This window comes from Podarcis cretensis (genome assembly GCF_951804945.1).
Source record: "Podarcis cretensis genome assembly, chromosome: 5".
NCBI lineage: Eukaryota > Metazoa > Chordata > Lepidosauria > Squamata > Lacertidae > Podarcis > Podarcis cretensis.
Genome location: NC_137174.1, coordinates 41038841 through 41059499, shown reverse-complemented (window position 1 = coordinate 41059499; position 20659 = coordinate 41038841). Strand labels below are relative to the sequence as shown.

General features: G+C 41.9%; 1 protein-coding gene across 3 annotated transcripts in view; it reads left to right on the top strand.

Annotated features, from left to right (window-relative positions):
• Window positions 1-1320: 1320 nt before the first annotated feature.
• The window catches only part of PPP2R2D (protein phosphatase 2 regulatory subunit Bdelta), a 30876-nt gene continuing 11537 nt past the window's right edge, over window positions 1321-20659 (top strand). The window contains exons 1-4 of one of the 3 annotated variants that reach the window (XM_079978451.1): window positions 1321-1472; window positions 1681-1770; window positions 17467-17550; window positions 19243-19340. In XM_079978451.1, coding sequence (XP_079834577.1) covers window positions 1466-1472; window positions 1681-1770; window positions 17467-17550; window positions 19243-19340 — 279 coding nt within the window. In that variant the 5' untranslated portion in view covers window positions 1321-1465. Of the gene's footprint in view, window positions 1473-1680; window positions 1771-4892; window positions 4904-17466; window positions 17551-19242; window positions 19341-20659 lie in introns of those variants that run through there. The other 2 variants (XM_079978452.1, XM_079978453.1) reach the window with 2 other exon arrangements.

Here is a 20659-nt window from a genome sequence, read left to right as displayed (position 1 = left end):
AGGGTTTAAGACGTAGGGCTGCACGCTGTGGCTTTGAAATGGAAACTGAACTTCAATAAAGACTTTTGTACATTACTACAGCCTAGCGTTGGTCCTCTGTGAGCTGGGACCTAGAGGCAGCTCTGACACATAGGCATAGACTATGGTAGGAAAAAAGGTAGCTGGAAAGGAGAACATTTCATGTTAAAATCAGCAGGCAGAAGCAGGGTCAAGCATTTCTCTTTGCAGCCTCTGCAAAGCGCCTCCTGTGAAAATCACTTTGCGAAAAATGGGCAGATGAACAAATATGAGGATGTATTATACCCAGAGAAGACGCAGAACTCACATCTGCGCAGAACTCACATCTGCACAAGGACCAATCGATCTGAGCCTCTCTGTAATCCCAAATACCTCTAGGCAGGCCCCAGTAAATCACTGGTGATGAAAATGCATTCTGTACATGCTCTGGAACCCTGTTTCTTGCTTCACAGGCAATAACCATGAATAAGATATTCTGTCCAATTATTTTCCAGATGCAAATGCTAACGTTGCCTCACAATGTGTATCATGTTGAGTTTTAAACCCTGTTGCTTTAAAGGCCTTGATTTCCAAGTAAAGGCAACATGTTTAGCCTAACCTGCCTCCCTTCCTAGCTAGGCTCCTAAGATAGCTGAGGAAACAGGGTGACCGCACCAAAATCCTCCGCGGCCCCTTACTTCCAAGTTTCCCATGAAACAGGACTGAGTTTCAAATGAAATGTGAAAAGCCCCATAAAAAGAAGCCTTAGCCTGAAGCAGAATTCTGCTAAAGCCGAAAGCTCGCCTCACTATACCTGGTGTGACTGTTCACCTGGCCCTCGTTAAATGGGTTTTATTGGTATAGTTTGAAGGACTCTTCTAACTGCTGGCGTGTTCATCACCGAAGGGCACGAATCCCTGCTGGATTTTCAACCCCTATTTTTTTTTTTGGGGGGGGGGGAGAAGCAACCCCATTCCCCCCTCCCTTTCGAGCAAACCGTCTCCCTCCAAGCCCTGCGAGAACCTGAAGCCTCCTCCGGCCTGGCGGGAACCGGCCTCCTCCAACCCACGCGAGAGCAGAGAGCCGCTTCCACCACCCGAGGACTCCCCTCTTCCTCCTCCCGCCTAGTCCTGCCTGCCTCTCCCTTCCCACACACACACACCATTCATTCAGGCCCATCCGGCTTCTCCCTCCCTCCCTCCGCCCGGCGGAGGCTGGCAGGGGGATGACGTCACCGGATCAGGCTGACCGGCAATGGGCGCCATTTTGAAACCCCCAAACCTCCGGCGGCGTCGGCGCTGGCGGTGGCGGCCGCCACAGCAGCAGCAGCAGCGGCAGGGGCAGCGGCGGCAGCAGCTCGGGCACCGGCGTCGCTGGTAGCGGCTCCCTTTCCGGTCGCGGTCGGTTTACGTCTGCCACGCGGGCTTCGCTAGGCCCGGGTCTCCGCCCGCCACACACACGGCGCGACATGGCAGGTGAGGAGAGGGGCGCACCAGAGGCAGCGGCTATGGGGGCTGGTTTGGGTGGCCCTGGTCTTGGCGGGCGGAGGCAGGCCTGAGGCCTCGGGGAGCCGGGCTGAGGGAGCTGGAAGGCTTTGGCCTATTTATCTTGGGTTGAGAGAGATACTGAGAGGCGAGGGTCGGGCTTCTCACTGCATTTCTTCCCTTTCCCGTCTCCTCGCAGGGGTGGCCGGCGGCGGCGGAGGCGGCAGCAACGATTTCCAGTGGTGCTTCTCCCAGGTGAAGGGGGCGATCGACGAAGACGTGGCGGAAGGTAAAGGGGGTGGGGGTGGTTGTTGTTGTTTTAATTATCATTATGGGGTGGGTGTTTAGGGGACGGAATGACCCTGGGCTCCTAAGGCAGGGCCTCCGAAAGGCCTCACTTCCTCTCGACCCGGCTTTAAAAACCTCCCGCAATGGGGGTGGGGGGGGGGGAGGGAGGAATAATGGTGGAGGAGGCTCCTGCTTTCCCGGAGCTCCCTCCCAAGGTTGCTGCAGGCCCTTCTCCTCTGCAACAACCTTCCCCCCCCCCCCACCCTTCCTGCAGGGTTGATGGGCCTTCACTTGCAAGGCATCCCGCAGGTCCCCAAGCGCAGGATGGGAAGAAGGAAGGGGCTGAGGATGAACCCTGGTTCACACCGCAAGGGTGCCCCCTCCACCCACCCCGGGCCCTTGTTCGGTCGGGAAGCAACATTGGTCTTGAGAAAGTGTTACCTTTTGCTCGCCTTTTTGTGGTTCGTCCCTTCTCCCCCCCCCCCCAAAAAAAAAAAACCACCACCATCTTCCTCCCCCCTTTTTTGAATATGTGTAGGGGGGATTGCAGAGTCTGACTAAGCTGCTGCTTGCTCTGCCGTCTCCACACTGTACAGAAAACTGCTGTCTTTTTTTCCCTTTTCTTTTTTTAATGTTCCGGGAGAAATGACAGACAGTGGAACAAGAGGAGAGAAAAGAAAAAAGAGGATTGGGAGTGGGGAGCAGTCTGTCAAGGTTGTCAAGCTACATTCTAGCCATACAAGGGAGGGGAGGAGGCAGCCTCCTCTGAAATTTAGTTTTTAGCAGCAGAAATGTGAAGTCTTCTTTCTGGCAATGCGCAGCTTTAGGTGTACTTTTAAAAATGATATATCAACCAAGGTTAGGTTGAACAAGTTTGTAGCAGAAACCAGCCCAGCCTGTAAAAGTGCCTTAAAAGTTCATACTTAAGTGTGTTAATTCCAAAGTAAATCTTACAAAGTTCTGTTTGATTTATTATCTAGTAATTAAAATTGCAGCCTAACTTGCTGCTTCATTAAAGTAGCTGGCTGGTACCCATGGTATCCTAGAGTTTTATGAAGAGTCTGCATTGTTTTTTGAAAGTGTAGAGGTTGTATTCGTAAACTTATTAAATACACTCTTATTAAAAGTTTGGTTATTTTGGATTTTTTAACATTTATACTACTGTCCTTAAAAGCATTTTAATTTGAGTTTGTGTTGTATTCTTGTTGTAGTTTAAAAATAATTCAAAAGACAAAAGTTGTGGGTTTTCTCTTTACAAGAGTGGAGAGGCCAACTTAGGGTGTGGTTTGGAGGAAGATACTGAAACTTCTGTGATTACTAATACTCAGACTGATAATAGGTGACCCTTTAAACATAATATACTTAGAGAATTAAAAATGGTTTGCAGATAAGCGGTTTCCACACTTTCTTGAACCGCTATTTGTTTTCCTGAAAGTGGCATGTTTTCCAAAAAGCAATCCAGTTTCATTAATGCTTACTTGGGTTCATTTGCCATTCTTTGTTTTATTAAGATGTTTATGCATAGTCAAGCCTTCTGAATCATCAGTGGGTTTTATTGCTGTTTGCTTGTAGCATTATGAATAAGTGTAGTAGAAACATTAAATAATTATTGGTGAGATGTGAAAGAGTTCTGTGCTAGAATGGATAGTAGTAAAATAAATTCCAGTATGTGTACTAAATCTAGTATTGTTTTTCAACCTTGATAGTGATATTTGATAGTCTTCACACAGTTCTGTATCTGGGTGGCAGCCAGCTGCAAAACATTGGTAACAAGATGTCTACATGCTTTCATATTGAGCACAGTTAATATTTATGTAGAGAGTTGCATTTAGAGTTCTATTTATAGTGAAACAATTAGCCACACCCACAGTATGTGTGTCTGTCTCTAGCTACTTTGTGTAAGGGGAAGGGGTTACATGAATAAAATACCTGGTCTTGCACCAGGTGGGAATTTATAGTATTAATTAACGGCACTAAAAATTTCCGTAAATACCTTGATCATATGTTCAGTCTTGCAACTTTCTTGCTCCTGGTAATAAATGACTGCAGTGCATATCAATTTATCCTGTTTTGAAACCGTTGTTGCAGTATACTTATTTTTGTTGTGAGAAAATAAATTTCTAACTACTTGCTAATGAGAATTAGTTTTTATAAGATTGGCAATTGGTTTTAAAAAGTGGGTAATTTGCCATCTACTGTCCACATTAATTTTTCAGAACAGTCTCAAGGAAGAAAGAATATTGTGCTTATGATCAAAATTACTCTTCTCTGGAGGGCTCCAGAGTCCAGTCCCTCTCAAACTTTATAGACACCCTTCCAGATCATGTGGAAGCCTCATTGTTTCCATAACAGTTTACAGTATTTCCTACTCCTGGGCATTGTGACCCATCATATGGCTATAAAAGCTAGTGTGGCTTAATTTAGAGAAGAGAAGTTAGAACCACACTGGAGTGCAGAATAGGACAAACTTGCTATTAAATGTGGGTTGTGTGCATGTTATATTAGTATATCGGAATATACTATACTACATGTACAAGGGCATGTTTTATTTTATGGAATATTTGAAAATATTTGACCATAGCCAGATAACAGATTCACTTAACCAGCATCTCAGCTCTAATTTTTGTCCTTGTTTATTTGGGCATACTTTCACATCTTGCTTCCATTTCCCTTACCACTATTTTTGAAACAACTTGTTCAAGAAACTTTGTAAAAGAAATTGCATTTAGGTTGTTGGGCCCCAAAGAAGGGCACTATAATTGATGATAGTAACATTTTATAATCTTTAGAGATAAGGCAATATACAGAGTTATGCAACTAATCTTAAAAATAACAATTTTCAGCACTGGGCATAAGCAAAACTATCAACAAAAGTATATGCTAAAAAGAAAACTGACATTCAGGCAGCACATTTGAGAACTTAACCAGTTTTTCAGGATTAAAATTAAAATGTCATAGATCATCAGAGTACTCCAAACACATGCAAGTAGTTGCTTGCATTTCACAGTATCATAGTTAATAGAATCAAGCCTGATATATTTGTCAGTAACATGTTTTCCTTTCTGTTCTTATACCCTATCCAAAAAAAATTTTTTTACTTAAATACCATGGATTTTAAAGGAACTTGCTTCCAGGTAAGTGTGGATAGGGCTGTACCTATAATAGTTTTAGAAAATGAGGCCCGCAATTTTTTATTCATATATTTGTGTAATGCCATCTCAATAGTGATACCCCCATGGTGAAAATTACATTGCCTACTTTCTTCTAGCTTTTGCACTAATCACACAGTGTATGGAGGTGTGTATTTTATGTATATGTGTGCAAAATAGGCTTCTAAGTTGTGCAACAATCTTCTCCCTCTGAACAACACATAAATTCATCCTATAAGACCTATATTAATTCAGATTTTAAGAATACATTTTTGCATCAGAACCTGATATATATAGTGTTTTCAGCAGTGGCATTCATGTGTAATATACATTCCACCATAACTCCATATAGGTAGGCAATGCTGGGTGAGAAAATTTGACAAGGATGTGTCATCTCCCTGTTCATAACATTTTTATTTTCCTGTCAGTTTCTTGTAGCGTAATGCGAGCCTTGATTTCTCTCCTGACTGTTGACTTTCTGCTACTTGAAGAAATAATACAGAATTCTTTTCTCCAGGCCAAAGTCTTGTCTTTACTCTGTAAAGTACCCATCAAATTGAGGGTACTATATTTTATAATAATACAGGCATCCCCCAACTTGTGTGCGATCAACTTCGCGCATGACCACGTATATGCGTGGTGCCAACAAATAACTAACTAACCTAAAATGGTGAGAGAGAGCTGGAAAGTCCTTGTGGCTCACAAGGAAACCCTCTCCAGAGCCTGAAGAGGACATCAGTGAGCCAAAAGTAAAAAAAACAAAACTCCAGGGGCTCTGAAATGGTATGCAGGAGCTCTCACTGCTGCCGTGCTACCCCATTCAACAGCTGTTGGGCTGGAAGCTGTATGTACTGCAGTATGCTCCCCACTTATGCATGTGGGGCCCTGAAACGTAACTCTTCATAAGTGGGGTGTCACCTGTACTGTACTATGGAACTGGGAATTATGGATTATAGTTCCCTGTTGTCTGTACATACTGTTGTAAACACATATTGGACAGTTATGAATGCTTGTACCTGCTTAATTAATCAAGATGTGTAATAGACTGGTGGGTGTGCATCAGCCTCTTTGTTCCTTTCCTTGCACAAGTGAGCAAATAAACCAGGAAATCTGATATTAACTATCATTTCTGGCTTTGTTTGAACTGACAAAGTGTTGTTAATGGCTCTGAAACAAGCCACAGTATGAAGTTCACAAATTTTAATGACTTATTAAGCTGACATGTGCACATCCAAACACAGCCATTATATATTGTGTGAAGCTGCCCTTAAGGCAGGGGTCGGAAACCTAAGGTCCATGGGCCACTTAACTGGACCATGCACCCCTGCCGATCGGTCGGCTCCCATGCACTGTGCTAAACCAGCGCAGAACACAGGAGGGACCGCCTTCCGCAACACTGGCTGGCTTCCCATTGGCTGCAGGAAACTCCTGCAGCTAATGGGAAGCTGCGCACACTTCCTCCGTGCTGGAAGGAGCGCCAAAAATAGCGTTTGCGCATGCACGCACTCCGGTCCACCGCAGCATCTGCGTGACCCTGAACCAGCCCAAGCCACAAAAACTTTGCCGACTCCTGCCTTGAGGTTATCGGCTACAAGTTGATAGACCACACCATATCTTGCTATGGCTTAATAATATCCTTTAAACTTGAATTTTAGATAAGCTATAAAGAACTTTATACTTTTATGTTATGATACTGTTTTTGTACTGAAACATCACAACTAGTAACGAATTGGTGTTTGGGAGTGTTTCAATGCATTCTTATGAAATACCGTATTTTTCACTCTGTAAGACGCACCCGACCATAATACGCACCTAGTTTTTAGAGGAGGAAAACAAAAAAAGCCAGCAAGAGCCACAGACATGCTCGCTTGGCGTGGCTCTTTAAAGATAAAGTGGCTCTTGCTGACTTTTCCAGGAGGTGGAAGAAGGGTCTGATGGGCTGCCCTCTGCCTCTTCTCTCACCGCCCTGAAAAGCCAGAGCAAGCTGTGCAGCTATTGCTGAAGCCAGGAAGCCAGCAACCCAGAAGTGCTGCGCAGCTCTCGCTCTTGCTGTGCTGGCTTCAGTGATAGCTGTGCAGCCTGCATCTGCTCCATAAGACGCACACACATTTCCCCTTACTTTTTAGGAGGAAAAAAGTGTGTCTTATGGAGTGAAAAATACGGTATGTGTAGCCTTAAATAAGTGAAAATTTCAAAGCATTTATTGAAATGATCTCACATGCCACTTATTTTGTATTGATCTGGTACAGAAAGATGTGGAGCTATTAGAATAATAATGGGCTCGAAAGTGCTGATTTGAGTATAGCAAGATATTTTGGTAAATGAGGCTGCAATCATATATACACCTTAGAATAGCCCATTGAACTTGGTGGGGCATAGTCTCCGTAGACATGTTAAGGATTGTATGGTTAAATATCACTTTTGCTTATATTTTAACTAAAAAACATTTTTTCTGGGGGGGGGGAGTTTGATCAATGTTACTTCCTTATCCCAATGTTGTACATAACAACTTTAAAAATGCTTTTGATTTTGAAGCTTTGTATCAACCAGATATGTAAACTGACTTGATCCTCAACATAGTAACTGAGCTTTGCAGAATCTTCCTTTCTTGCCCCATCACTTACCCACTCCCACTCTCCCTACGTACATTGTCAGCACTTTGTACATGCTGCACACCATTAATTTTGCCTTTGCTGTGTTCTTTGACACACAGTATGGTAGGACTGGTGCATTTGGACCTGTCCACTCTTTAAATGTTGCTAATGTAGATGGTAAAGCCCTGTTGTGCTTTCTCCCATCTTAAGGAACAGCACTGTAGCAATTCTATTTATTTATTTTAAAGCATTTCCAAACTGCTCCTTATCTTTAAAAACCCAAAGTGGTGTACAGTATACACCACTGTATACAGTATAAAAGCATTTGTTGAAACAAAACTATAGCCTAAAATCAATAAAACGGTTTAGAAACAGAAAGGTATGTAAAAAGAAATAAAACAGATTCAGGGCATTCAAAAACATAAATATTGTGGCTGTGCATGCAGGCTCCTATACACACTGGTGATGAAAAGTGGATGGGGGGGAGGAGCCATCTGCTGATGCATGTCTGTTCAGCCAGGGGAAACCCCTACTTCAGGCAAGCAAGAAATTGAATCCCTAAGCTATATAAGAATGTACCATATCACATAAAATATGCTCCAAGAGGCATAACATTTTGAGAAACGTACTCATTTCAAACCATCTTTCTTATTGGCAATACTAGATTCTCTGGTTTTACTTTTGAAGGATGTGACTAATTCCATATAGAAGCAACTTTGATTTTTCATCAAACTCATTTTCAGCTGGGCAGATGTCTTGGCACTCATGCCTGTTATCCTGCACTGCAGAGTTTCTTCCTAACTGCATGGTTCAAAGTGCTTTAAGAGCATTGCTATAAGCAAGTGGTCTAACTTGCTTAAAAAGCAAGCTATTATTTGTTGTCACCATCAGGCCCTCCCTCGAGTCCTCTTGCATATGCAGAGAGGTTGGGGTCTTCCTGTCTGTGCATGGGTGGTGTAATGTAGAGAAAAGAAGATTGAAGGGACTCCTGCTATACCTTACCTTCTGAAAAATTGTACTGCAATTGGAAGACTCAAGGAAATATTTGTACTGCTGGTCATTCTGCTTATTTTCTTTGGCAAAATTGCAGTTCTTATGCCAAACCATCCCATGGCATGATTTTTCGAAACTTATGCATTTAAAGAGTTGTTTAGGACCAATTAATAAAAATCAAAGAGTTAGAAATAACCTCAAGTTCATCTAGTCCAACTGATCAAAAAAATCCAGTATGTTTTGAACTGGTTACCATTCAGAATTTACATAAAGCTGTGTGACAGGAATTGATAGGGATACTTATCAGTAATTTACTGGGGTTCATGTGCTTCCCAGGATCATGCCCTATATGTTAGGTCCACAGTGCCTCCTTTCAAAAGATGATTTTAAAAAATCAGATAATTTATATGTAGTAAGAAAAGCTTCCTAATGATTATCATACTATAATAAGAAAAGAAAAAAATAGTACACTCGGGTTGTACTCCTGCCTTCATGTTTCTGTGCAGTAAAGGGTTGACCAAGCCATCAGTTCATTGTATTTTTTTGTGGATAGTTGAAGGCACAGAAACCCTATCTAGTACACCAATGCACAGCTCCAAAATTATGAGCTTAGTTTGAAGCAAAATCAAATATGAAAGTTCATTTCATGCAGGCAACTTATTCCTACTACCAAACCTCCCTCATGTGTCTAAATACAGGCACAGGGCATCTAAGGTCAAAGCAATGTTGCTGACTGACTTTCTGCTTAGAGACAGAAGAACAGCAGTGCTGATCTGACGGATCCTCACCTTTCTTCTATCGCTGATTTGGCAAGCTATTGATTAATTCCTTCAATGCTGTAATGTGGCCTAGAAACAAAATATAGTACTACCATGCTGTCTTGTCATGACTGATTCTTATAACCTTTTGCTGCCTATTGAGAAGATATATGCCTAATCTTTGAAAATCTTAAAAGTATAAATGATTGTTATACTTTGTCATATTGTTAAAAATGGATTAGACCTGAGTATTGCAAATAAGTAACTGAAGAAACTAAAGGTCTAAATCTAAAAATGTTAGCAAAATCAGTATATTGCTTATAGAATTTAGCAGGTATCAGTATTTTAACTTTCTGAAACATCACAGGCATTCAAACCTACTTAGGCCACCAAGTGAACAGGAAATATGTTGAGTAGCTGTTGTATGTTTTGTCACTTGGGAACTACTTTTACCTTAACTGATCTAAATAGCTAGGAAATTCAATGGACTTTAGCTTAGAATTGTCCTCATTTTTGAGAGACAAACAGATGTAACACTTAAACATCCCAATAAGATGTTTGCATTCTAATTTAGGGATTTGGGGCGCTAGCTATTAATTTTTTTGCCAAAGTTGGAATCAGGATGATAGTCTCAAAAAGACTGGTAAGGATCCACATGTAGCAAAAGCATCCTGTAGAAAAAGTGAACATACAGTACAAAAGTTATGAAGTGTATATACCGTATTTTTCACCCTATAAGACGCATTTTCCCCCCTCCAAAAATGAAGGGGAAATGTGTGTGCGTCTTATGGGGCGAATGCAGGCTCCTTGGCTTCAGCGATAGCAACGCGAAGCTTCCGAAGCCTGCGCTCCGGAGGCTTCGCGTTGCTTCTGCTGAAGCCAGGAGAGCCTGCTCTTTGAGGCTGGCGGTGGGGGAAAGCAGCGCTTCCCCCATCGCCAGCCCCAGAGGATGGGGGGCAGTGGGAAGGCGCACGAAGCCTTCCTGCTACTCTCCAACCTGGCTTGGAGGCTGGCGGTGTGGAAAGCAGCACTTCCCCCATCGCCAGCCCCAGAGGATGGGGGGCAGTGGGAAGGCGCGCGAAGCCTTCCTGCTACTCTCCAACCCGGCTTGGAGGCTGGCGGTGGGGGAAAGCAGCACTTCCCCCATCGCCAGCCCCAGAGGATGGGGGGCAGTGGGAAGGCGCGCGAAGCCTTCCTGCTACTCTCCAACCCGGCTTGGAGGCTGGCGGTGGGGGAAAGCAGCACTTCCCCCATCGCCAGCCCCAGAGGATGGGGGGCAGTGGGAAGGCGCGCGAAGCCTTCCTGCTACTCTCCAACCCGGCTTGGAGTCTGGTGGTGGGGAAAGCAGGCTTTTCCCCAAGGAGGGAGAAGGGATGGACTGGCAGAGTCCGTCCCTTCTCCCTCCTGTGGGCTTTCGCGGGAGATGGGGGAATTCCCCCACCTCCCGCAAAAGCAGGCAAAAGCCGGGCACTCTTTAAAGCAGCTGTGTAGCTTCTGCTGGCTTTTCTAGGAGGTGGGGGCATTCCCCCACCTCGCAGAAAAGCCGGCAAGAACCGCGCAGCCTTTAAAGAGCGCGCAGCTCTTGGGGGCTTTTCCCCAAGGAGGGAGCAGGGACGGACTGGCGGAGTCCGTCCCTTCTCCCTCCTGTGGGCTTTTGTGGGAGATGGGGGAATTCCCCCACCTCCCGCAAAAGCAGGCAAAAGCTGGGCGCTCCTAAGGGCTTTTGCGGGAGGTGGGGGAATTACGCCACCTCCCGCAAAAGCAGGAAGAAGGTCTTGGAGTAGTGCACAGTAGTGCACAAAATGTGTGTGCGTCTTATGGGGCGAATGCAGTAGTGCACAAAATACGGTAAATAGTTTTTCATGCTTTACTTGTGGATAACACTGCTTATACAGTCATCAGGTAATCTTCCGTATTGGGAACATTTCCAGAGCAAAACATGTGCCCCTCCATTGCCTCAGCATTAGTGTTCACCATACCTTGCAGATATTCCATGCTTCCCTTCAAGTGTCTTGAAAGCAAATGTGTTAGTATTTGCTATTTATTATAATATAAAGAGGGTTGTATCTTTGTGGGAACACTAATGCCGGAACATTAGAAAAAATAGCATATACAACAGGCTTACAGGTCATGTTTTAATGTCCCATTTGAATTTGAATTTGCAGCAAAACAGGAACAGGCAGAAACAGTGTCCAACCAGTGATTATTAGGGATTTGGGGGATTAGATTGTGGAATTGCCTCCTAGATATTGGTTTGTGGAATTTCAAAGGGTTCAGTGCCAGTTTTGCTAACATCTTAATGAAACTTCTGAGAAAGAACATCAACCTTTTTGAAGTGAGGTGCCATCAGTATGCAGATGACACCCAACCCCTTGCTTTAATTACTAAACATTGAGGTGCTGCTATTTAGGGTTGCCATATTTTGAAGAGCAAAAAAGAGGATGCTATGATGCAATTTGCCTCAGATTTTACCCCTGAAAAAGAGGACATGTCATGGAAAAAGAGGACATAGGGCAACCCTATCTGTTCTGAATATGTGGAAAGATGTAGCCATGTGGAGAAGGGGTAACAGATTGACACTGAATCCAAACAAAAAAGGTTTGACACTAGCATCCTGCAAAAAAGGTACATTTTCCTATAATTGATTGGCGTTTCAGTCTTCCTATCAGAACTGGAACCAAGAGTAGGACTGGGTTATCAACATATTGTCCCAAACTGGTCTGAAGTCTATATCACGATGTGTGAAAAACAATGAAGCATGACAATTACTCTACATCGCTTTATCCTTATTTCAGACATTGTGATATATCGGCATATTGCAATGTTTAGCTGGTGCTATATCACAACGTTGAAAACCTTGTGATATATTGATTGTATGTTGATCACCCAGCTCTATTCAAGTGTTGTCCTGAACCTTCTCTTTGATGAGCACTTATCTGCAGGACCAAAAATAGTTCTATGCCAGGTCCATCTGTTGTGGAGGTGCCACCTAATTGTGACCTTGTGGTAGACTTCTGTTGAAAAATAATTAAAGCAAGTTACACTTTGATGACATAGAGGACATGGTTTGGAATAAGAAGAAAATGGGTAGTCATCATGGACATATTAACATAAGTTTGTGGAAGCAATTTTCCAAAATAGCTTCTAGACTTAGTCCTGCAACAGAATTCCATGAACTATGGCACCTATGTTTGTAAAATGTATGCTAAATGATACATTTTGTGGTGTTTATAATAGTTAACGTAATGTTGATAATTCAAATAATTGTTAAAATATGTGGAAAAGAATGTCTTCCTGGTTGCATGTTATTGCCCACAACATATATTTGGGACAAAGAGGGATTTTAGTGTATCAGTGATTGGCCAATAGTGTTGCTTCCAAATCAAAATACAATAGCAAAGGCTTTTTCTAACTCTGGTTTAAAGATATAAGTTAAGCCTTTTCTAGCATAGAAATGCAGCTATGGGAAAACTTCATCTGATGACATTGTCAGACGTCTTATTGCTTGTTTGTGGCCCCTGACACATGTTTGTGCCCTCTGTCCTACCCACAAAATAGGGCATATATTTGCATATATGATACAAAACAAATGCAGACCTTTTGTGGGTGGGATCGGAGACCCAATATGCATACAGTGTACTGTGCCTAGACAATCCTGTTGGCACTTCTGAAGGAACATAATCTAGTTCATCAATAAAAATGTGTTTCAAAGGGTTTTCTGAACAAGGCAACTTTTAGTTCCATACATAAGAAAGTCAGGTGGCCTGATTAATGTTATGTGTCTTATGACATTATCATGGTAGTATGAAACTGCTCCCAGATAATAGGACAAGATTGCTTACTGAGTTCTTCTGTGTTCTCTTAGAATCTCTGGCAAAATTATAAGTGTGTATTTTGTCTTGGTTGCTGAATTCATGCTGTTGGAAAAAAGGGGATTTTTTTATAGCGGAAAACAATTGCTTCAAGAGGTCCATCTGTGCAGCTTAACCTTTCCATTCAGCTGATAGTAAACCATTTATAGCTATATACAGGCAAACACAAGGCTTTAAGCATACTGGGTATAAAAATATTTCCCAGATGCTTGAATGAAGCACCACAATAAGAGGTCTTGTCTGATTGTTATAATTCAGTGACTGTGTTTTGAGTTTATTTTTTAAATTACAAGATCTGGATTATTTTGTTTTGAAGGGACTTTTTTGTCTTATGCTTAATCTTTAGTTTTTGTTCGTGCATAGATGCTGTTAATGTAGGAGCCTTAATTTGCTATTTGTAGTTTTATGCTAACATAGCTTCCCATAGCACTCTAGTTAGAGGCTGTCTAAGAATAGAAGTGATTATAACTTGCTCACAAAAATTCACATATAAAATCTTTCTAAATGGTACATTTGCATTCAAGAACCTAAGTTTTCCCTGTAGAGGGAAAGCATTTTTTGTCAAAATGCTTAGTGGTTAGAATCTCTTGGGTCATTCTTTTCAGTATCTTATGGGAAGGTATAGCAGTTGCAGAAAATTAATGTTTTGTCTAAAATAAGTTGTACATGTCTAATACCATCTGGAAAAGAAGATTGCAAAATAGTGTATCAGGTCTTGAACCTGAGTTGGTGGATGTGTGGCTAGCTCATGTGTTATGGGCTTGTGCCAAAGCTGAGTAGTTACAATATTGGTACAACATTCTATATCACTATTGAATTTCCTTTCACCATAGTTCTAGTAGAACTATGCTGGAAGAGCAAGTGGTCTGTTCAATCTAATCTTCTTTGCTTGGTGCTCAGAGCCGTGAGGAACACTAGTTTATTGCACATTCGCCTCATCATTACGTATATTCTCCCCACTCTCTATGGGTGAGGTTCAACTATTGTTGCACTTTGATGTGGAAGATGTGCATTGGGGATGCTGGGAATTTGCTCCAAGGTGGATCTGGGCTCATTGACAAAGCTTGCCAAATGCCTTCTTAGAATGCAGGTGTTCAAAAACCTCAAAACTGGTTGTCAAATCTTAGCTTGAGAAACCAGCTAGTAGCACTTGAGGCCAAATTGCATTTTTCACTTCAGCCTGGAATTCTCTGATCTATTGCTCTTTTAAAAAAATCCTCTTGAAGAGGCCATCTACAGTATGGATAAGAGACTTAACCCCGTGTCTCTTAGTCCCAACCATGTTTTAAGTTTTCCGACCATGTTACTTACAAGTGCAGTTTTGGATCCCTAGCATGAAGGAGAAGAAAGTGAGTGGCAAAGGAAGCACTCTCTTCTCTGTGCCCTTCTCTGATGCAAAATATCCTTTACCAAACTGAAGCTGTGTTTGACAACTTAGTGGTTGCAAATCCTTGTTTCCTAGCCTCTACCAGCACAGTATCTCACAAATGTGGAACTGTCCAGTTATCATACATAGCTACAATGCTGGTTCCCCAGCAAAATCTATGCCTGTTTTGGTGGATGGGGGGCAGTAAAGTCATATATCGGGTTGTCCCTTTGGTTTGAGGGACACTTAATGACATACATTTAGATTCATGCAAGCCTCCCTGCCCCACAGCATATATATGATAACTACAGTGGTACCTCGGGTTACATACGCTTCAGGTTACAGACTCCACTAACCCATAAATAGTGCTTCAGGTTAAGAACTTTGCTTCAGGATGAGAACAGAAATTGTGCTCCGGCGTCACGGCAGCAGCAGGAGGCCTCATTAGCTAAAGTGGTCTTCAGGTTAAGAACAGTTTCAGGTTAAGTACGGACCTCCGGAACGAATTAAGTACTTAACCCGAGGTACCACTGTAGACAGAAATCTACAGAAGGGGAGATGGTAATTCTGGCTGCCGTTAGCAAATTGTCATTTCTGTGTCTTCTTCTAGTATGCCATTCTTAAGATAACCAACTATTACCTTTGGATCTGCTGGCATATTTTTTACTAGAATTTCTGATAAAATTCTAAAATGTCTGAATCTTCATACATGCCTAATAAGGTGGAATATATTTGTTCCAGGCATTTCACATTTCCATCAACAATCTGTAATTTCTGGGTATATTATTTAATCAGCATATATTGTTCCCACTTAGGCTGATATTTGTGTTCTAGAGACTCTAAATTGGTTAAGAACTTGCATATTCTACTCCCTTTGTTATCAAACATAATTCATATTTTACACTTTCTTGGGTCACTTAATGAACCACAAATCCATAAAAGTTTTAAGTATATCTCTAATTTCAATGTATAGTGCAACAAGGGTAAAGGTATAGGTACCCCTGACCATTAGGTCCAGTCGCGGACGACTCTGGGGTTGCGGCGCTCATCTAGCTCTATAGGCCGAGGGAGCTGGCGTTTAACCGCAGACAGCTTCTGGGTCATGTGGCCCCTTAACTAGCAATTTCTGAAGTCTGCCTGTGACTAGGAATTCAATTTGAGCTAGCAGACTGAATCACTGCCAAAAAAAGGTTATAAAGAGTAGTAGCTCTTACTAGAGGTAATGAATATATCTTTCTAGAGAACTATGGATGACGCTATTTTTTAGTATGGAAGTCATTCAAAGAATATTCTAATCTAGTTCTCTAGGGTTTTCATTTGCGTAAAAAAATCACTTGTGTGGTAGAAGATACAAACCATTTCAGACAGCACAAGCTTATGCTCATTGGCTTACACTTCCTGTTTCCCGTTATTGCATCTAAAATTGTTAATATGGAGCTTTGAATATCCATGCATAACTTTGAAACAAGAATGATTTCCTCTCTAACACCATCCATTATTACATTTATATGGGCCAGATAAATTATCTCACTAACTGCCCAAAGGTTATGGAAATCTGTTTGCAGGTGGTTCATTTTATTAATCTAAAATACTAATTTTACCATCCCAAACCTGTTTTTCTCCAAAGCATGTTGCTATGTCTTCAGTAGAGACTGCTTCAGATTGCAGCCTAAGAAACATAAGAGTGAGGCCAGGGTCCACAGAGCTACACAACTGTGTAGTACTGTCTCCTCAAGTTATGAGGTTCAGTTGTGTGTAGCAGCCCAAACACAAGCACATCCTATGCGACATAATTAGTTAATTTTGAAACTGAAGCAGTTCATAGTATCATAGAATTGTAGAGTTGGAAGAGACTGCAAACGTCATCTAGCCAACCCCAGGAATCACAGCCAAATAATCCATGACACCCAACTTCTGTTTTAAAACCTCCAGTGAAGGAAAGTTCACTTCCTTCCAAGGTAGGTTTTTTTTCACTGTTGAACAGCCCTTACCATCAGAAAGTTCTTCCTAATGTTGAGGTCACATCTCACTGATTCAACATAGGTGCGTTTGAGTGTGCATCTGTGTAGCTACTTGGATTCTGGCCTATAGGTTGAGCATGATAGTGTGTACCTTAACTTTAGAAATCACTATTACCCTGCTTATACTGCTCACTAGAGGGAAGAGGAATTAAGTAAACTCTAGGAATACTGACATCAGAGTGTTACCTTCTGGTAAGGGAAATGTGGGGGCATAAAAAGCACTGCAGACTTCATTCTCATTTTATTGAGATTTGCTCAAGTCTGCCAATATCTTAGCATGTTTCCTTAAGAAAAAGGAATATCTCCATTCTCTCCTCAGCTCTGTTATTGTAGTGTTTCAAATTTATTCACTGAATAATTCAAAATTTAGAATCTTAATGCTAGTAAGTACATCCAGTGTAGCAGTAATCTTTCTCACACAATAGAATATAATAACCAAGCAGGCTGGGGAACAGATTACGTCTAGTTATTAGATAATGTTCAAGGAGCTCTTTCATCCATTGAAGGGCAAGACTGGATCCAACCCAATATGTTTTATCCCTTCCAAGCTGATAAATTAATGCCATGGTCATAGTGTTTGTAGCTTTCTATAACCTTGAGGGCTTTTAAAATGGAAAGCCACATTTTCAAATGTTGTTGTGTTAGAGTATTATTACAATCAGTCATATATACATTTTGTCAAACAAATAAATAAAACACTGAGTGGCTTTCCATGTGTCCTTTAGATAGAGTTTAGGCTTAGACAACATTCATTACTAGGATTATTTATTTATTTGCATCTATATACCACTGCTCTGCCAAGGCATCCAAGGCAGTTTACCATTTTAAAATACTAAAGCAAATAAAGTATATCAAATGTACAGTAGTGAAGTCTTCTCGGGCCAACTGGGAGCTGATGGCACAAGCTTCCTGGCCTGGGCTCCCTCGCTTCTCCCTTCCCTCAGGTCACACAGAGCTCCAGGGAGTGTGGGAAAGCAGCTACCCCAACAGTTCTCTCAGACCGTTGATGTTTCTGTCAGGAGCCGATGGTATGTGTGCCCAATTTTATCCTAAATTGTCATTTGTCATATTGTTACAGTAGAGCTAGGTTGCATGCTTTTAAATGCAGGCAGTAGCTGTTGGTGCAGCAGAGCAGGGAGGGAAAATGACATTGTGGAGGCTCAGCGGCCTCTCAGGAACCAGCAGTGGCGCCAGGTGTTCAGAAGACGGGTGACCAACCCTGCCTACGCTGCCCTACTGACCACCACTGCATATAGGCGGCCTTCTTTTTGTACTTTTAGCATCCATGACCGCCTAAGCTGCTTGTGAATTTCAAAAGGCATCTTGACATCCATAGCTGGTGCCCATTGTAACTGGTAGGGAGGAAGTTTAAACAGGAGATAGCGTCGGAGACAATGACTGCCGGAGCCACAGCCAATGACAGGCAAAACTGACTCTTAGTTTTGTCCACATCCTTCTCCCTGCTGAGTTCTACAGTGGAAGCACAATAAATGACTTGGACGAAGGAACTGAAGGGGTGCTAATCAAATTTGCAGATGACACCAAACTGGGAGGGGTAGCCAATGTTGCAGAAGACAGAACTGGGATTCTAGACTGTCTTAACAGATTGGAGAACTGGGACCAAACTGACAGAATGAATTTCAATAGGGACAAATGTAAGGTTCTACGTGGAGGCAGGAAGAACCAGCTGCACAAATATGAGAGGGGGGACACCTGGCTTGCTGGTAGTATGTGTGAAAAGGATCTGGGGATCTTAGCAGACCACAAGCTTAACATGAGTAAACAGTGTTATGAAGCAGTGAAAAAAGCTAATGCTATTCTAGGCTGCATCAACAGAACTATAGTGTCCAGATCAAGGGAAGTCATAGTACTGTTCTGTTCTGTGTGCATAGGAGGGTGGCCAAGATGACAGAGAGTCTGGAAACAAAGGCTTATGAGGAAAGGTTGAGGGAGCTGGGTATGTTTAGCCTGGAAAAGAAGCGACTGTGAGGAGGTATGATAGCCTTCTTCAAATATCTAAATGGCTGTCACATGGAAGATGGAGCAAGCTTTTTTCTTCTGCTCAGAGGGTAGGACCCAAACCATTGGATTCAAGTTACAAGAAAGGAAATTCCAACTAAACATCAGGAAGAACTTTCTGACAGTAAGATCTGTTCGACAGTGGAATGGACTCTCTCGGGAGGTTGTGGACTCCCCTTCCTTGGAGGCTTTTCAGCAGAGGCTGGATGGCCACCTGTCCTGGATGTTTTACTTGAGATTCCTGCATTGTAGGGGGTTGGACTAGAAGTCCCTTCCAACCCTACAGTTCTGTGATTCTTTGATTTTAGAGTCATAAGAAGGAGGAACCTGACAGTCAGTGCTACTCCATGAAATGGTTGTAGGTAAGGCAGACGGGTGGGGATTGGATGACAGCAGGTTGGATTTGGTGGGGCAATGCTCCATTCGCTGAAATGAGCCAACCTCCCCTGCATCTTGTTATCTTTAACATTTCCACACTCAGTGTTGAGTGCACAAATTTGAGATTGTTCTTCATGATGTTTGGACTACTTAAAAGGTGATGAAAGCTTGTAGAGAGAACCCATCACTTTTAATAGTACAGTTGAAAATCAGCCTGCAAATTTCATGTGGACCTGTTGTCCATTCAATTGTATACCCTGTTCTTAAGGTACTTGGCTCACTTTACACATTATAATACTTTTGTCTCTGTTTTCTGTTTACAGCTGACATTATCTCAACAGTTGAATTTAATTACTCTGGAGATCTTCTTGCAACAGGAGACAAGGGTGGCAGAGTGGTTATATTTCAAAGGGAACCAGAGGTCAGTGCCATTCAAAACAATAAAAAAGTGGTTCTTCTCCCTTGCTGTTTATGTTTAAAGTGAATGGTATCACAACATCACATCATCAATTTTAATTTATGATCAAGCTACTTTCTTTTAAAAATTGATCTTTATACTTTACCTGCCAACTATTTCAAGTACATTGATGTTTTCCCCCAGAATTCATTAAGTCACAGTCATTCTTCAAATTACTCATTTTCAGATGATACTACCTACATTAGTTGTATGCACATTCATAAGTAGGAATAGAATGGCTTGAGGAACATCTGTTCTTTATTGCTTGTTCAACCATTCTGAGAAAGAATGCAATAGGATGACTAAGAAAGGTTAAGCAATACATATATATCCTTAGCCACTGATGAGAAAGATTTTTGGGTTGGCTATTAGTTTTTATTTTACGTGTTTATTACATAGGTATTGTGTCAGTTGAAGGGGAAAGTGTGCACTAAGTCATACCATTGTGTTAAGGAATGCACATTTGTCTTTGGCAATCTTTAGAGAGAGGACTTAACAAAAAAATAGAGAAAACTTGCTGATACTTTTAGGAACTGCAAATAGAAAGGTACTAGAAAAAGCTGTCTGATTTATTCACACCATCTCAGGAACCTGTAAGTCTTCATTCCAACTAGGGCTGCAGTCCACTTTGTGCACTGAGAGGAGTTTAAGGTTCACAAAATAATGAGGTCTTGCAGCACTGCAAGGCAAGAATAGCCTTGCTTTATTTCAGATTTTGTAAAAGGGGAAAAGCCAGTTGCCATACTGCTTACCTTACTATAGATGATGAAGAAATTTTGATTTAAAACTTTGTGAAAGACACACATGCAAAGCTAATCAAGAAGAGCCTCGTTTTCAGAATAGTTAAAAATTAGTAGCTGCAAGAACAAGTGAATTGATTCCATACATTTGCTTTTTCAAAGCAACAACAAAGGAATGATACTTTTATTTTTTAAAAATGGTGCTTCCATATATGTGTAATGGCACTAGGTTTCTCTGACTAAAGGTAATTTGTGACATTGCTCCAAGTTTATGAACAGTGAAACAGTCATACACTGACTTAAACCATTGGGCCAGTATTATATTCTCTGATTTGGCAACAGCCAGTGATTGGGGGGGGGGCGAGTTTGGGGGGGGGGAATGTTGAGTTAGAAAAATTTTCCATGCAACTTAGGTCCATTTTACTTGTATTTGATAAATAAATCTAAAAACTGCCCGGCTTGTCTAATATTTGATTGCTGTTGGCACCCATTCGTTGTTACTTATGAAACTTATGAAACAGATTTTTTTCCGTTAAAAAATAA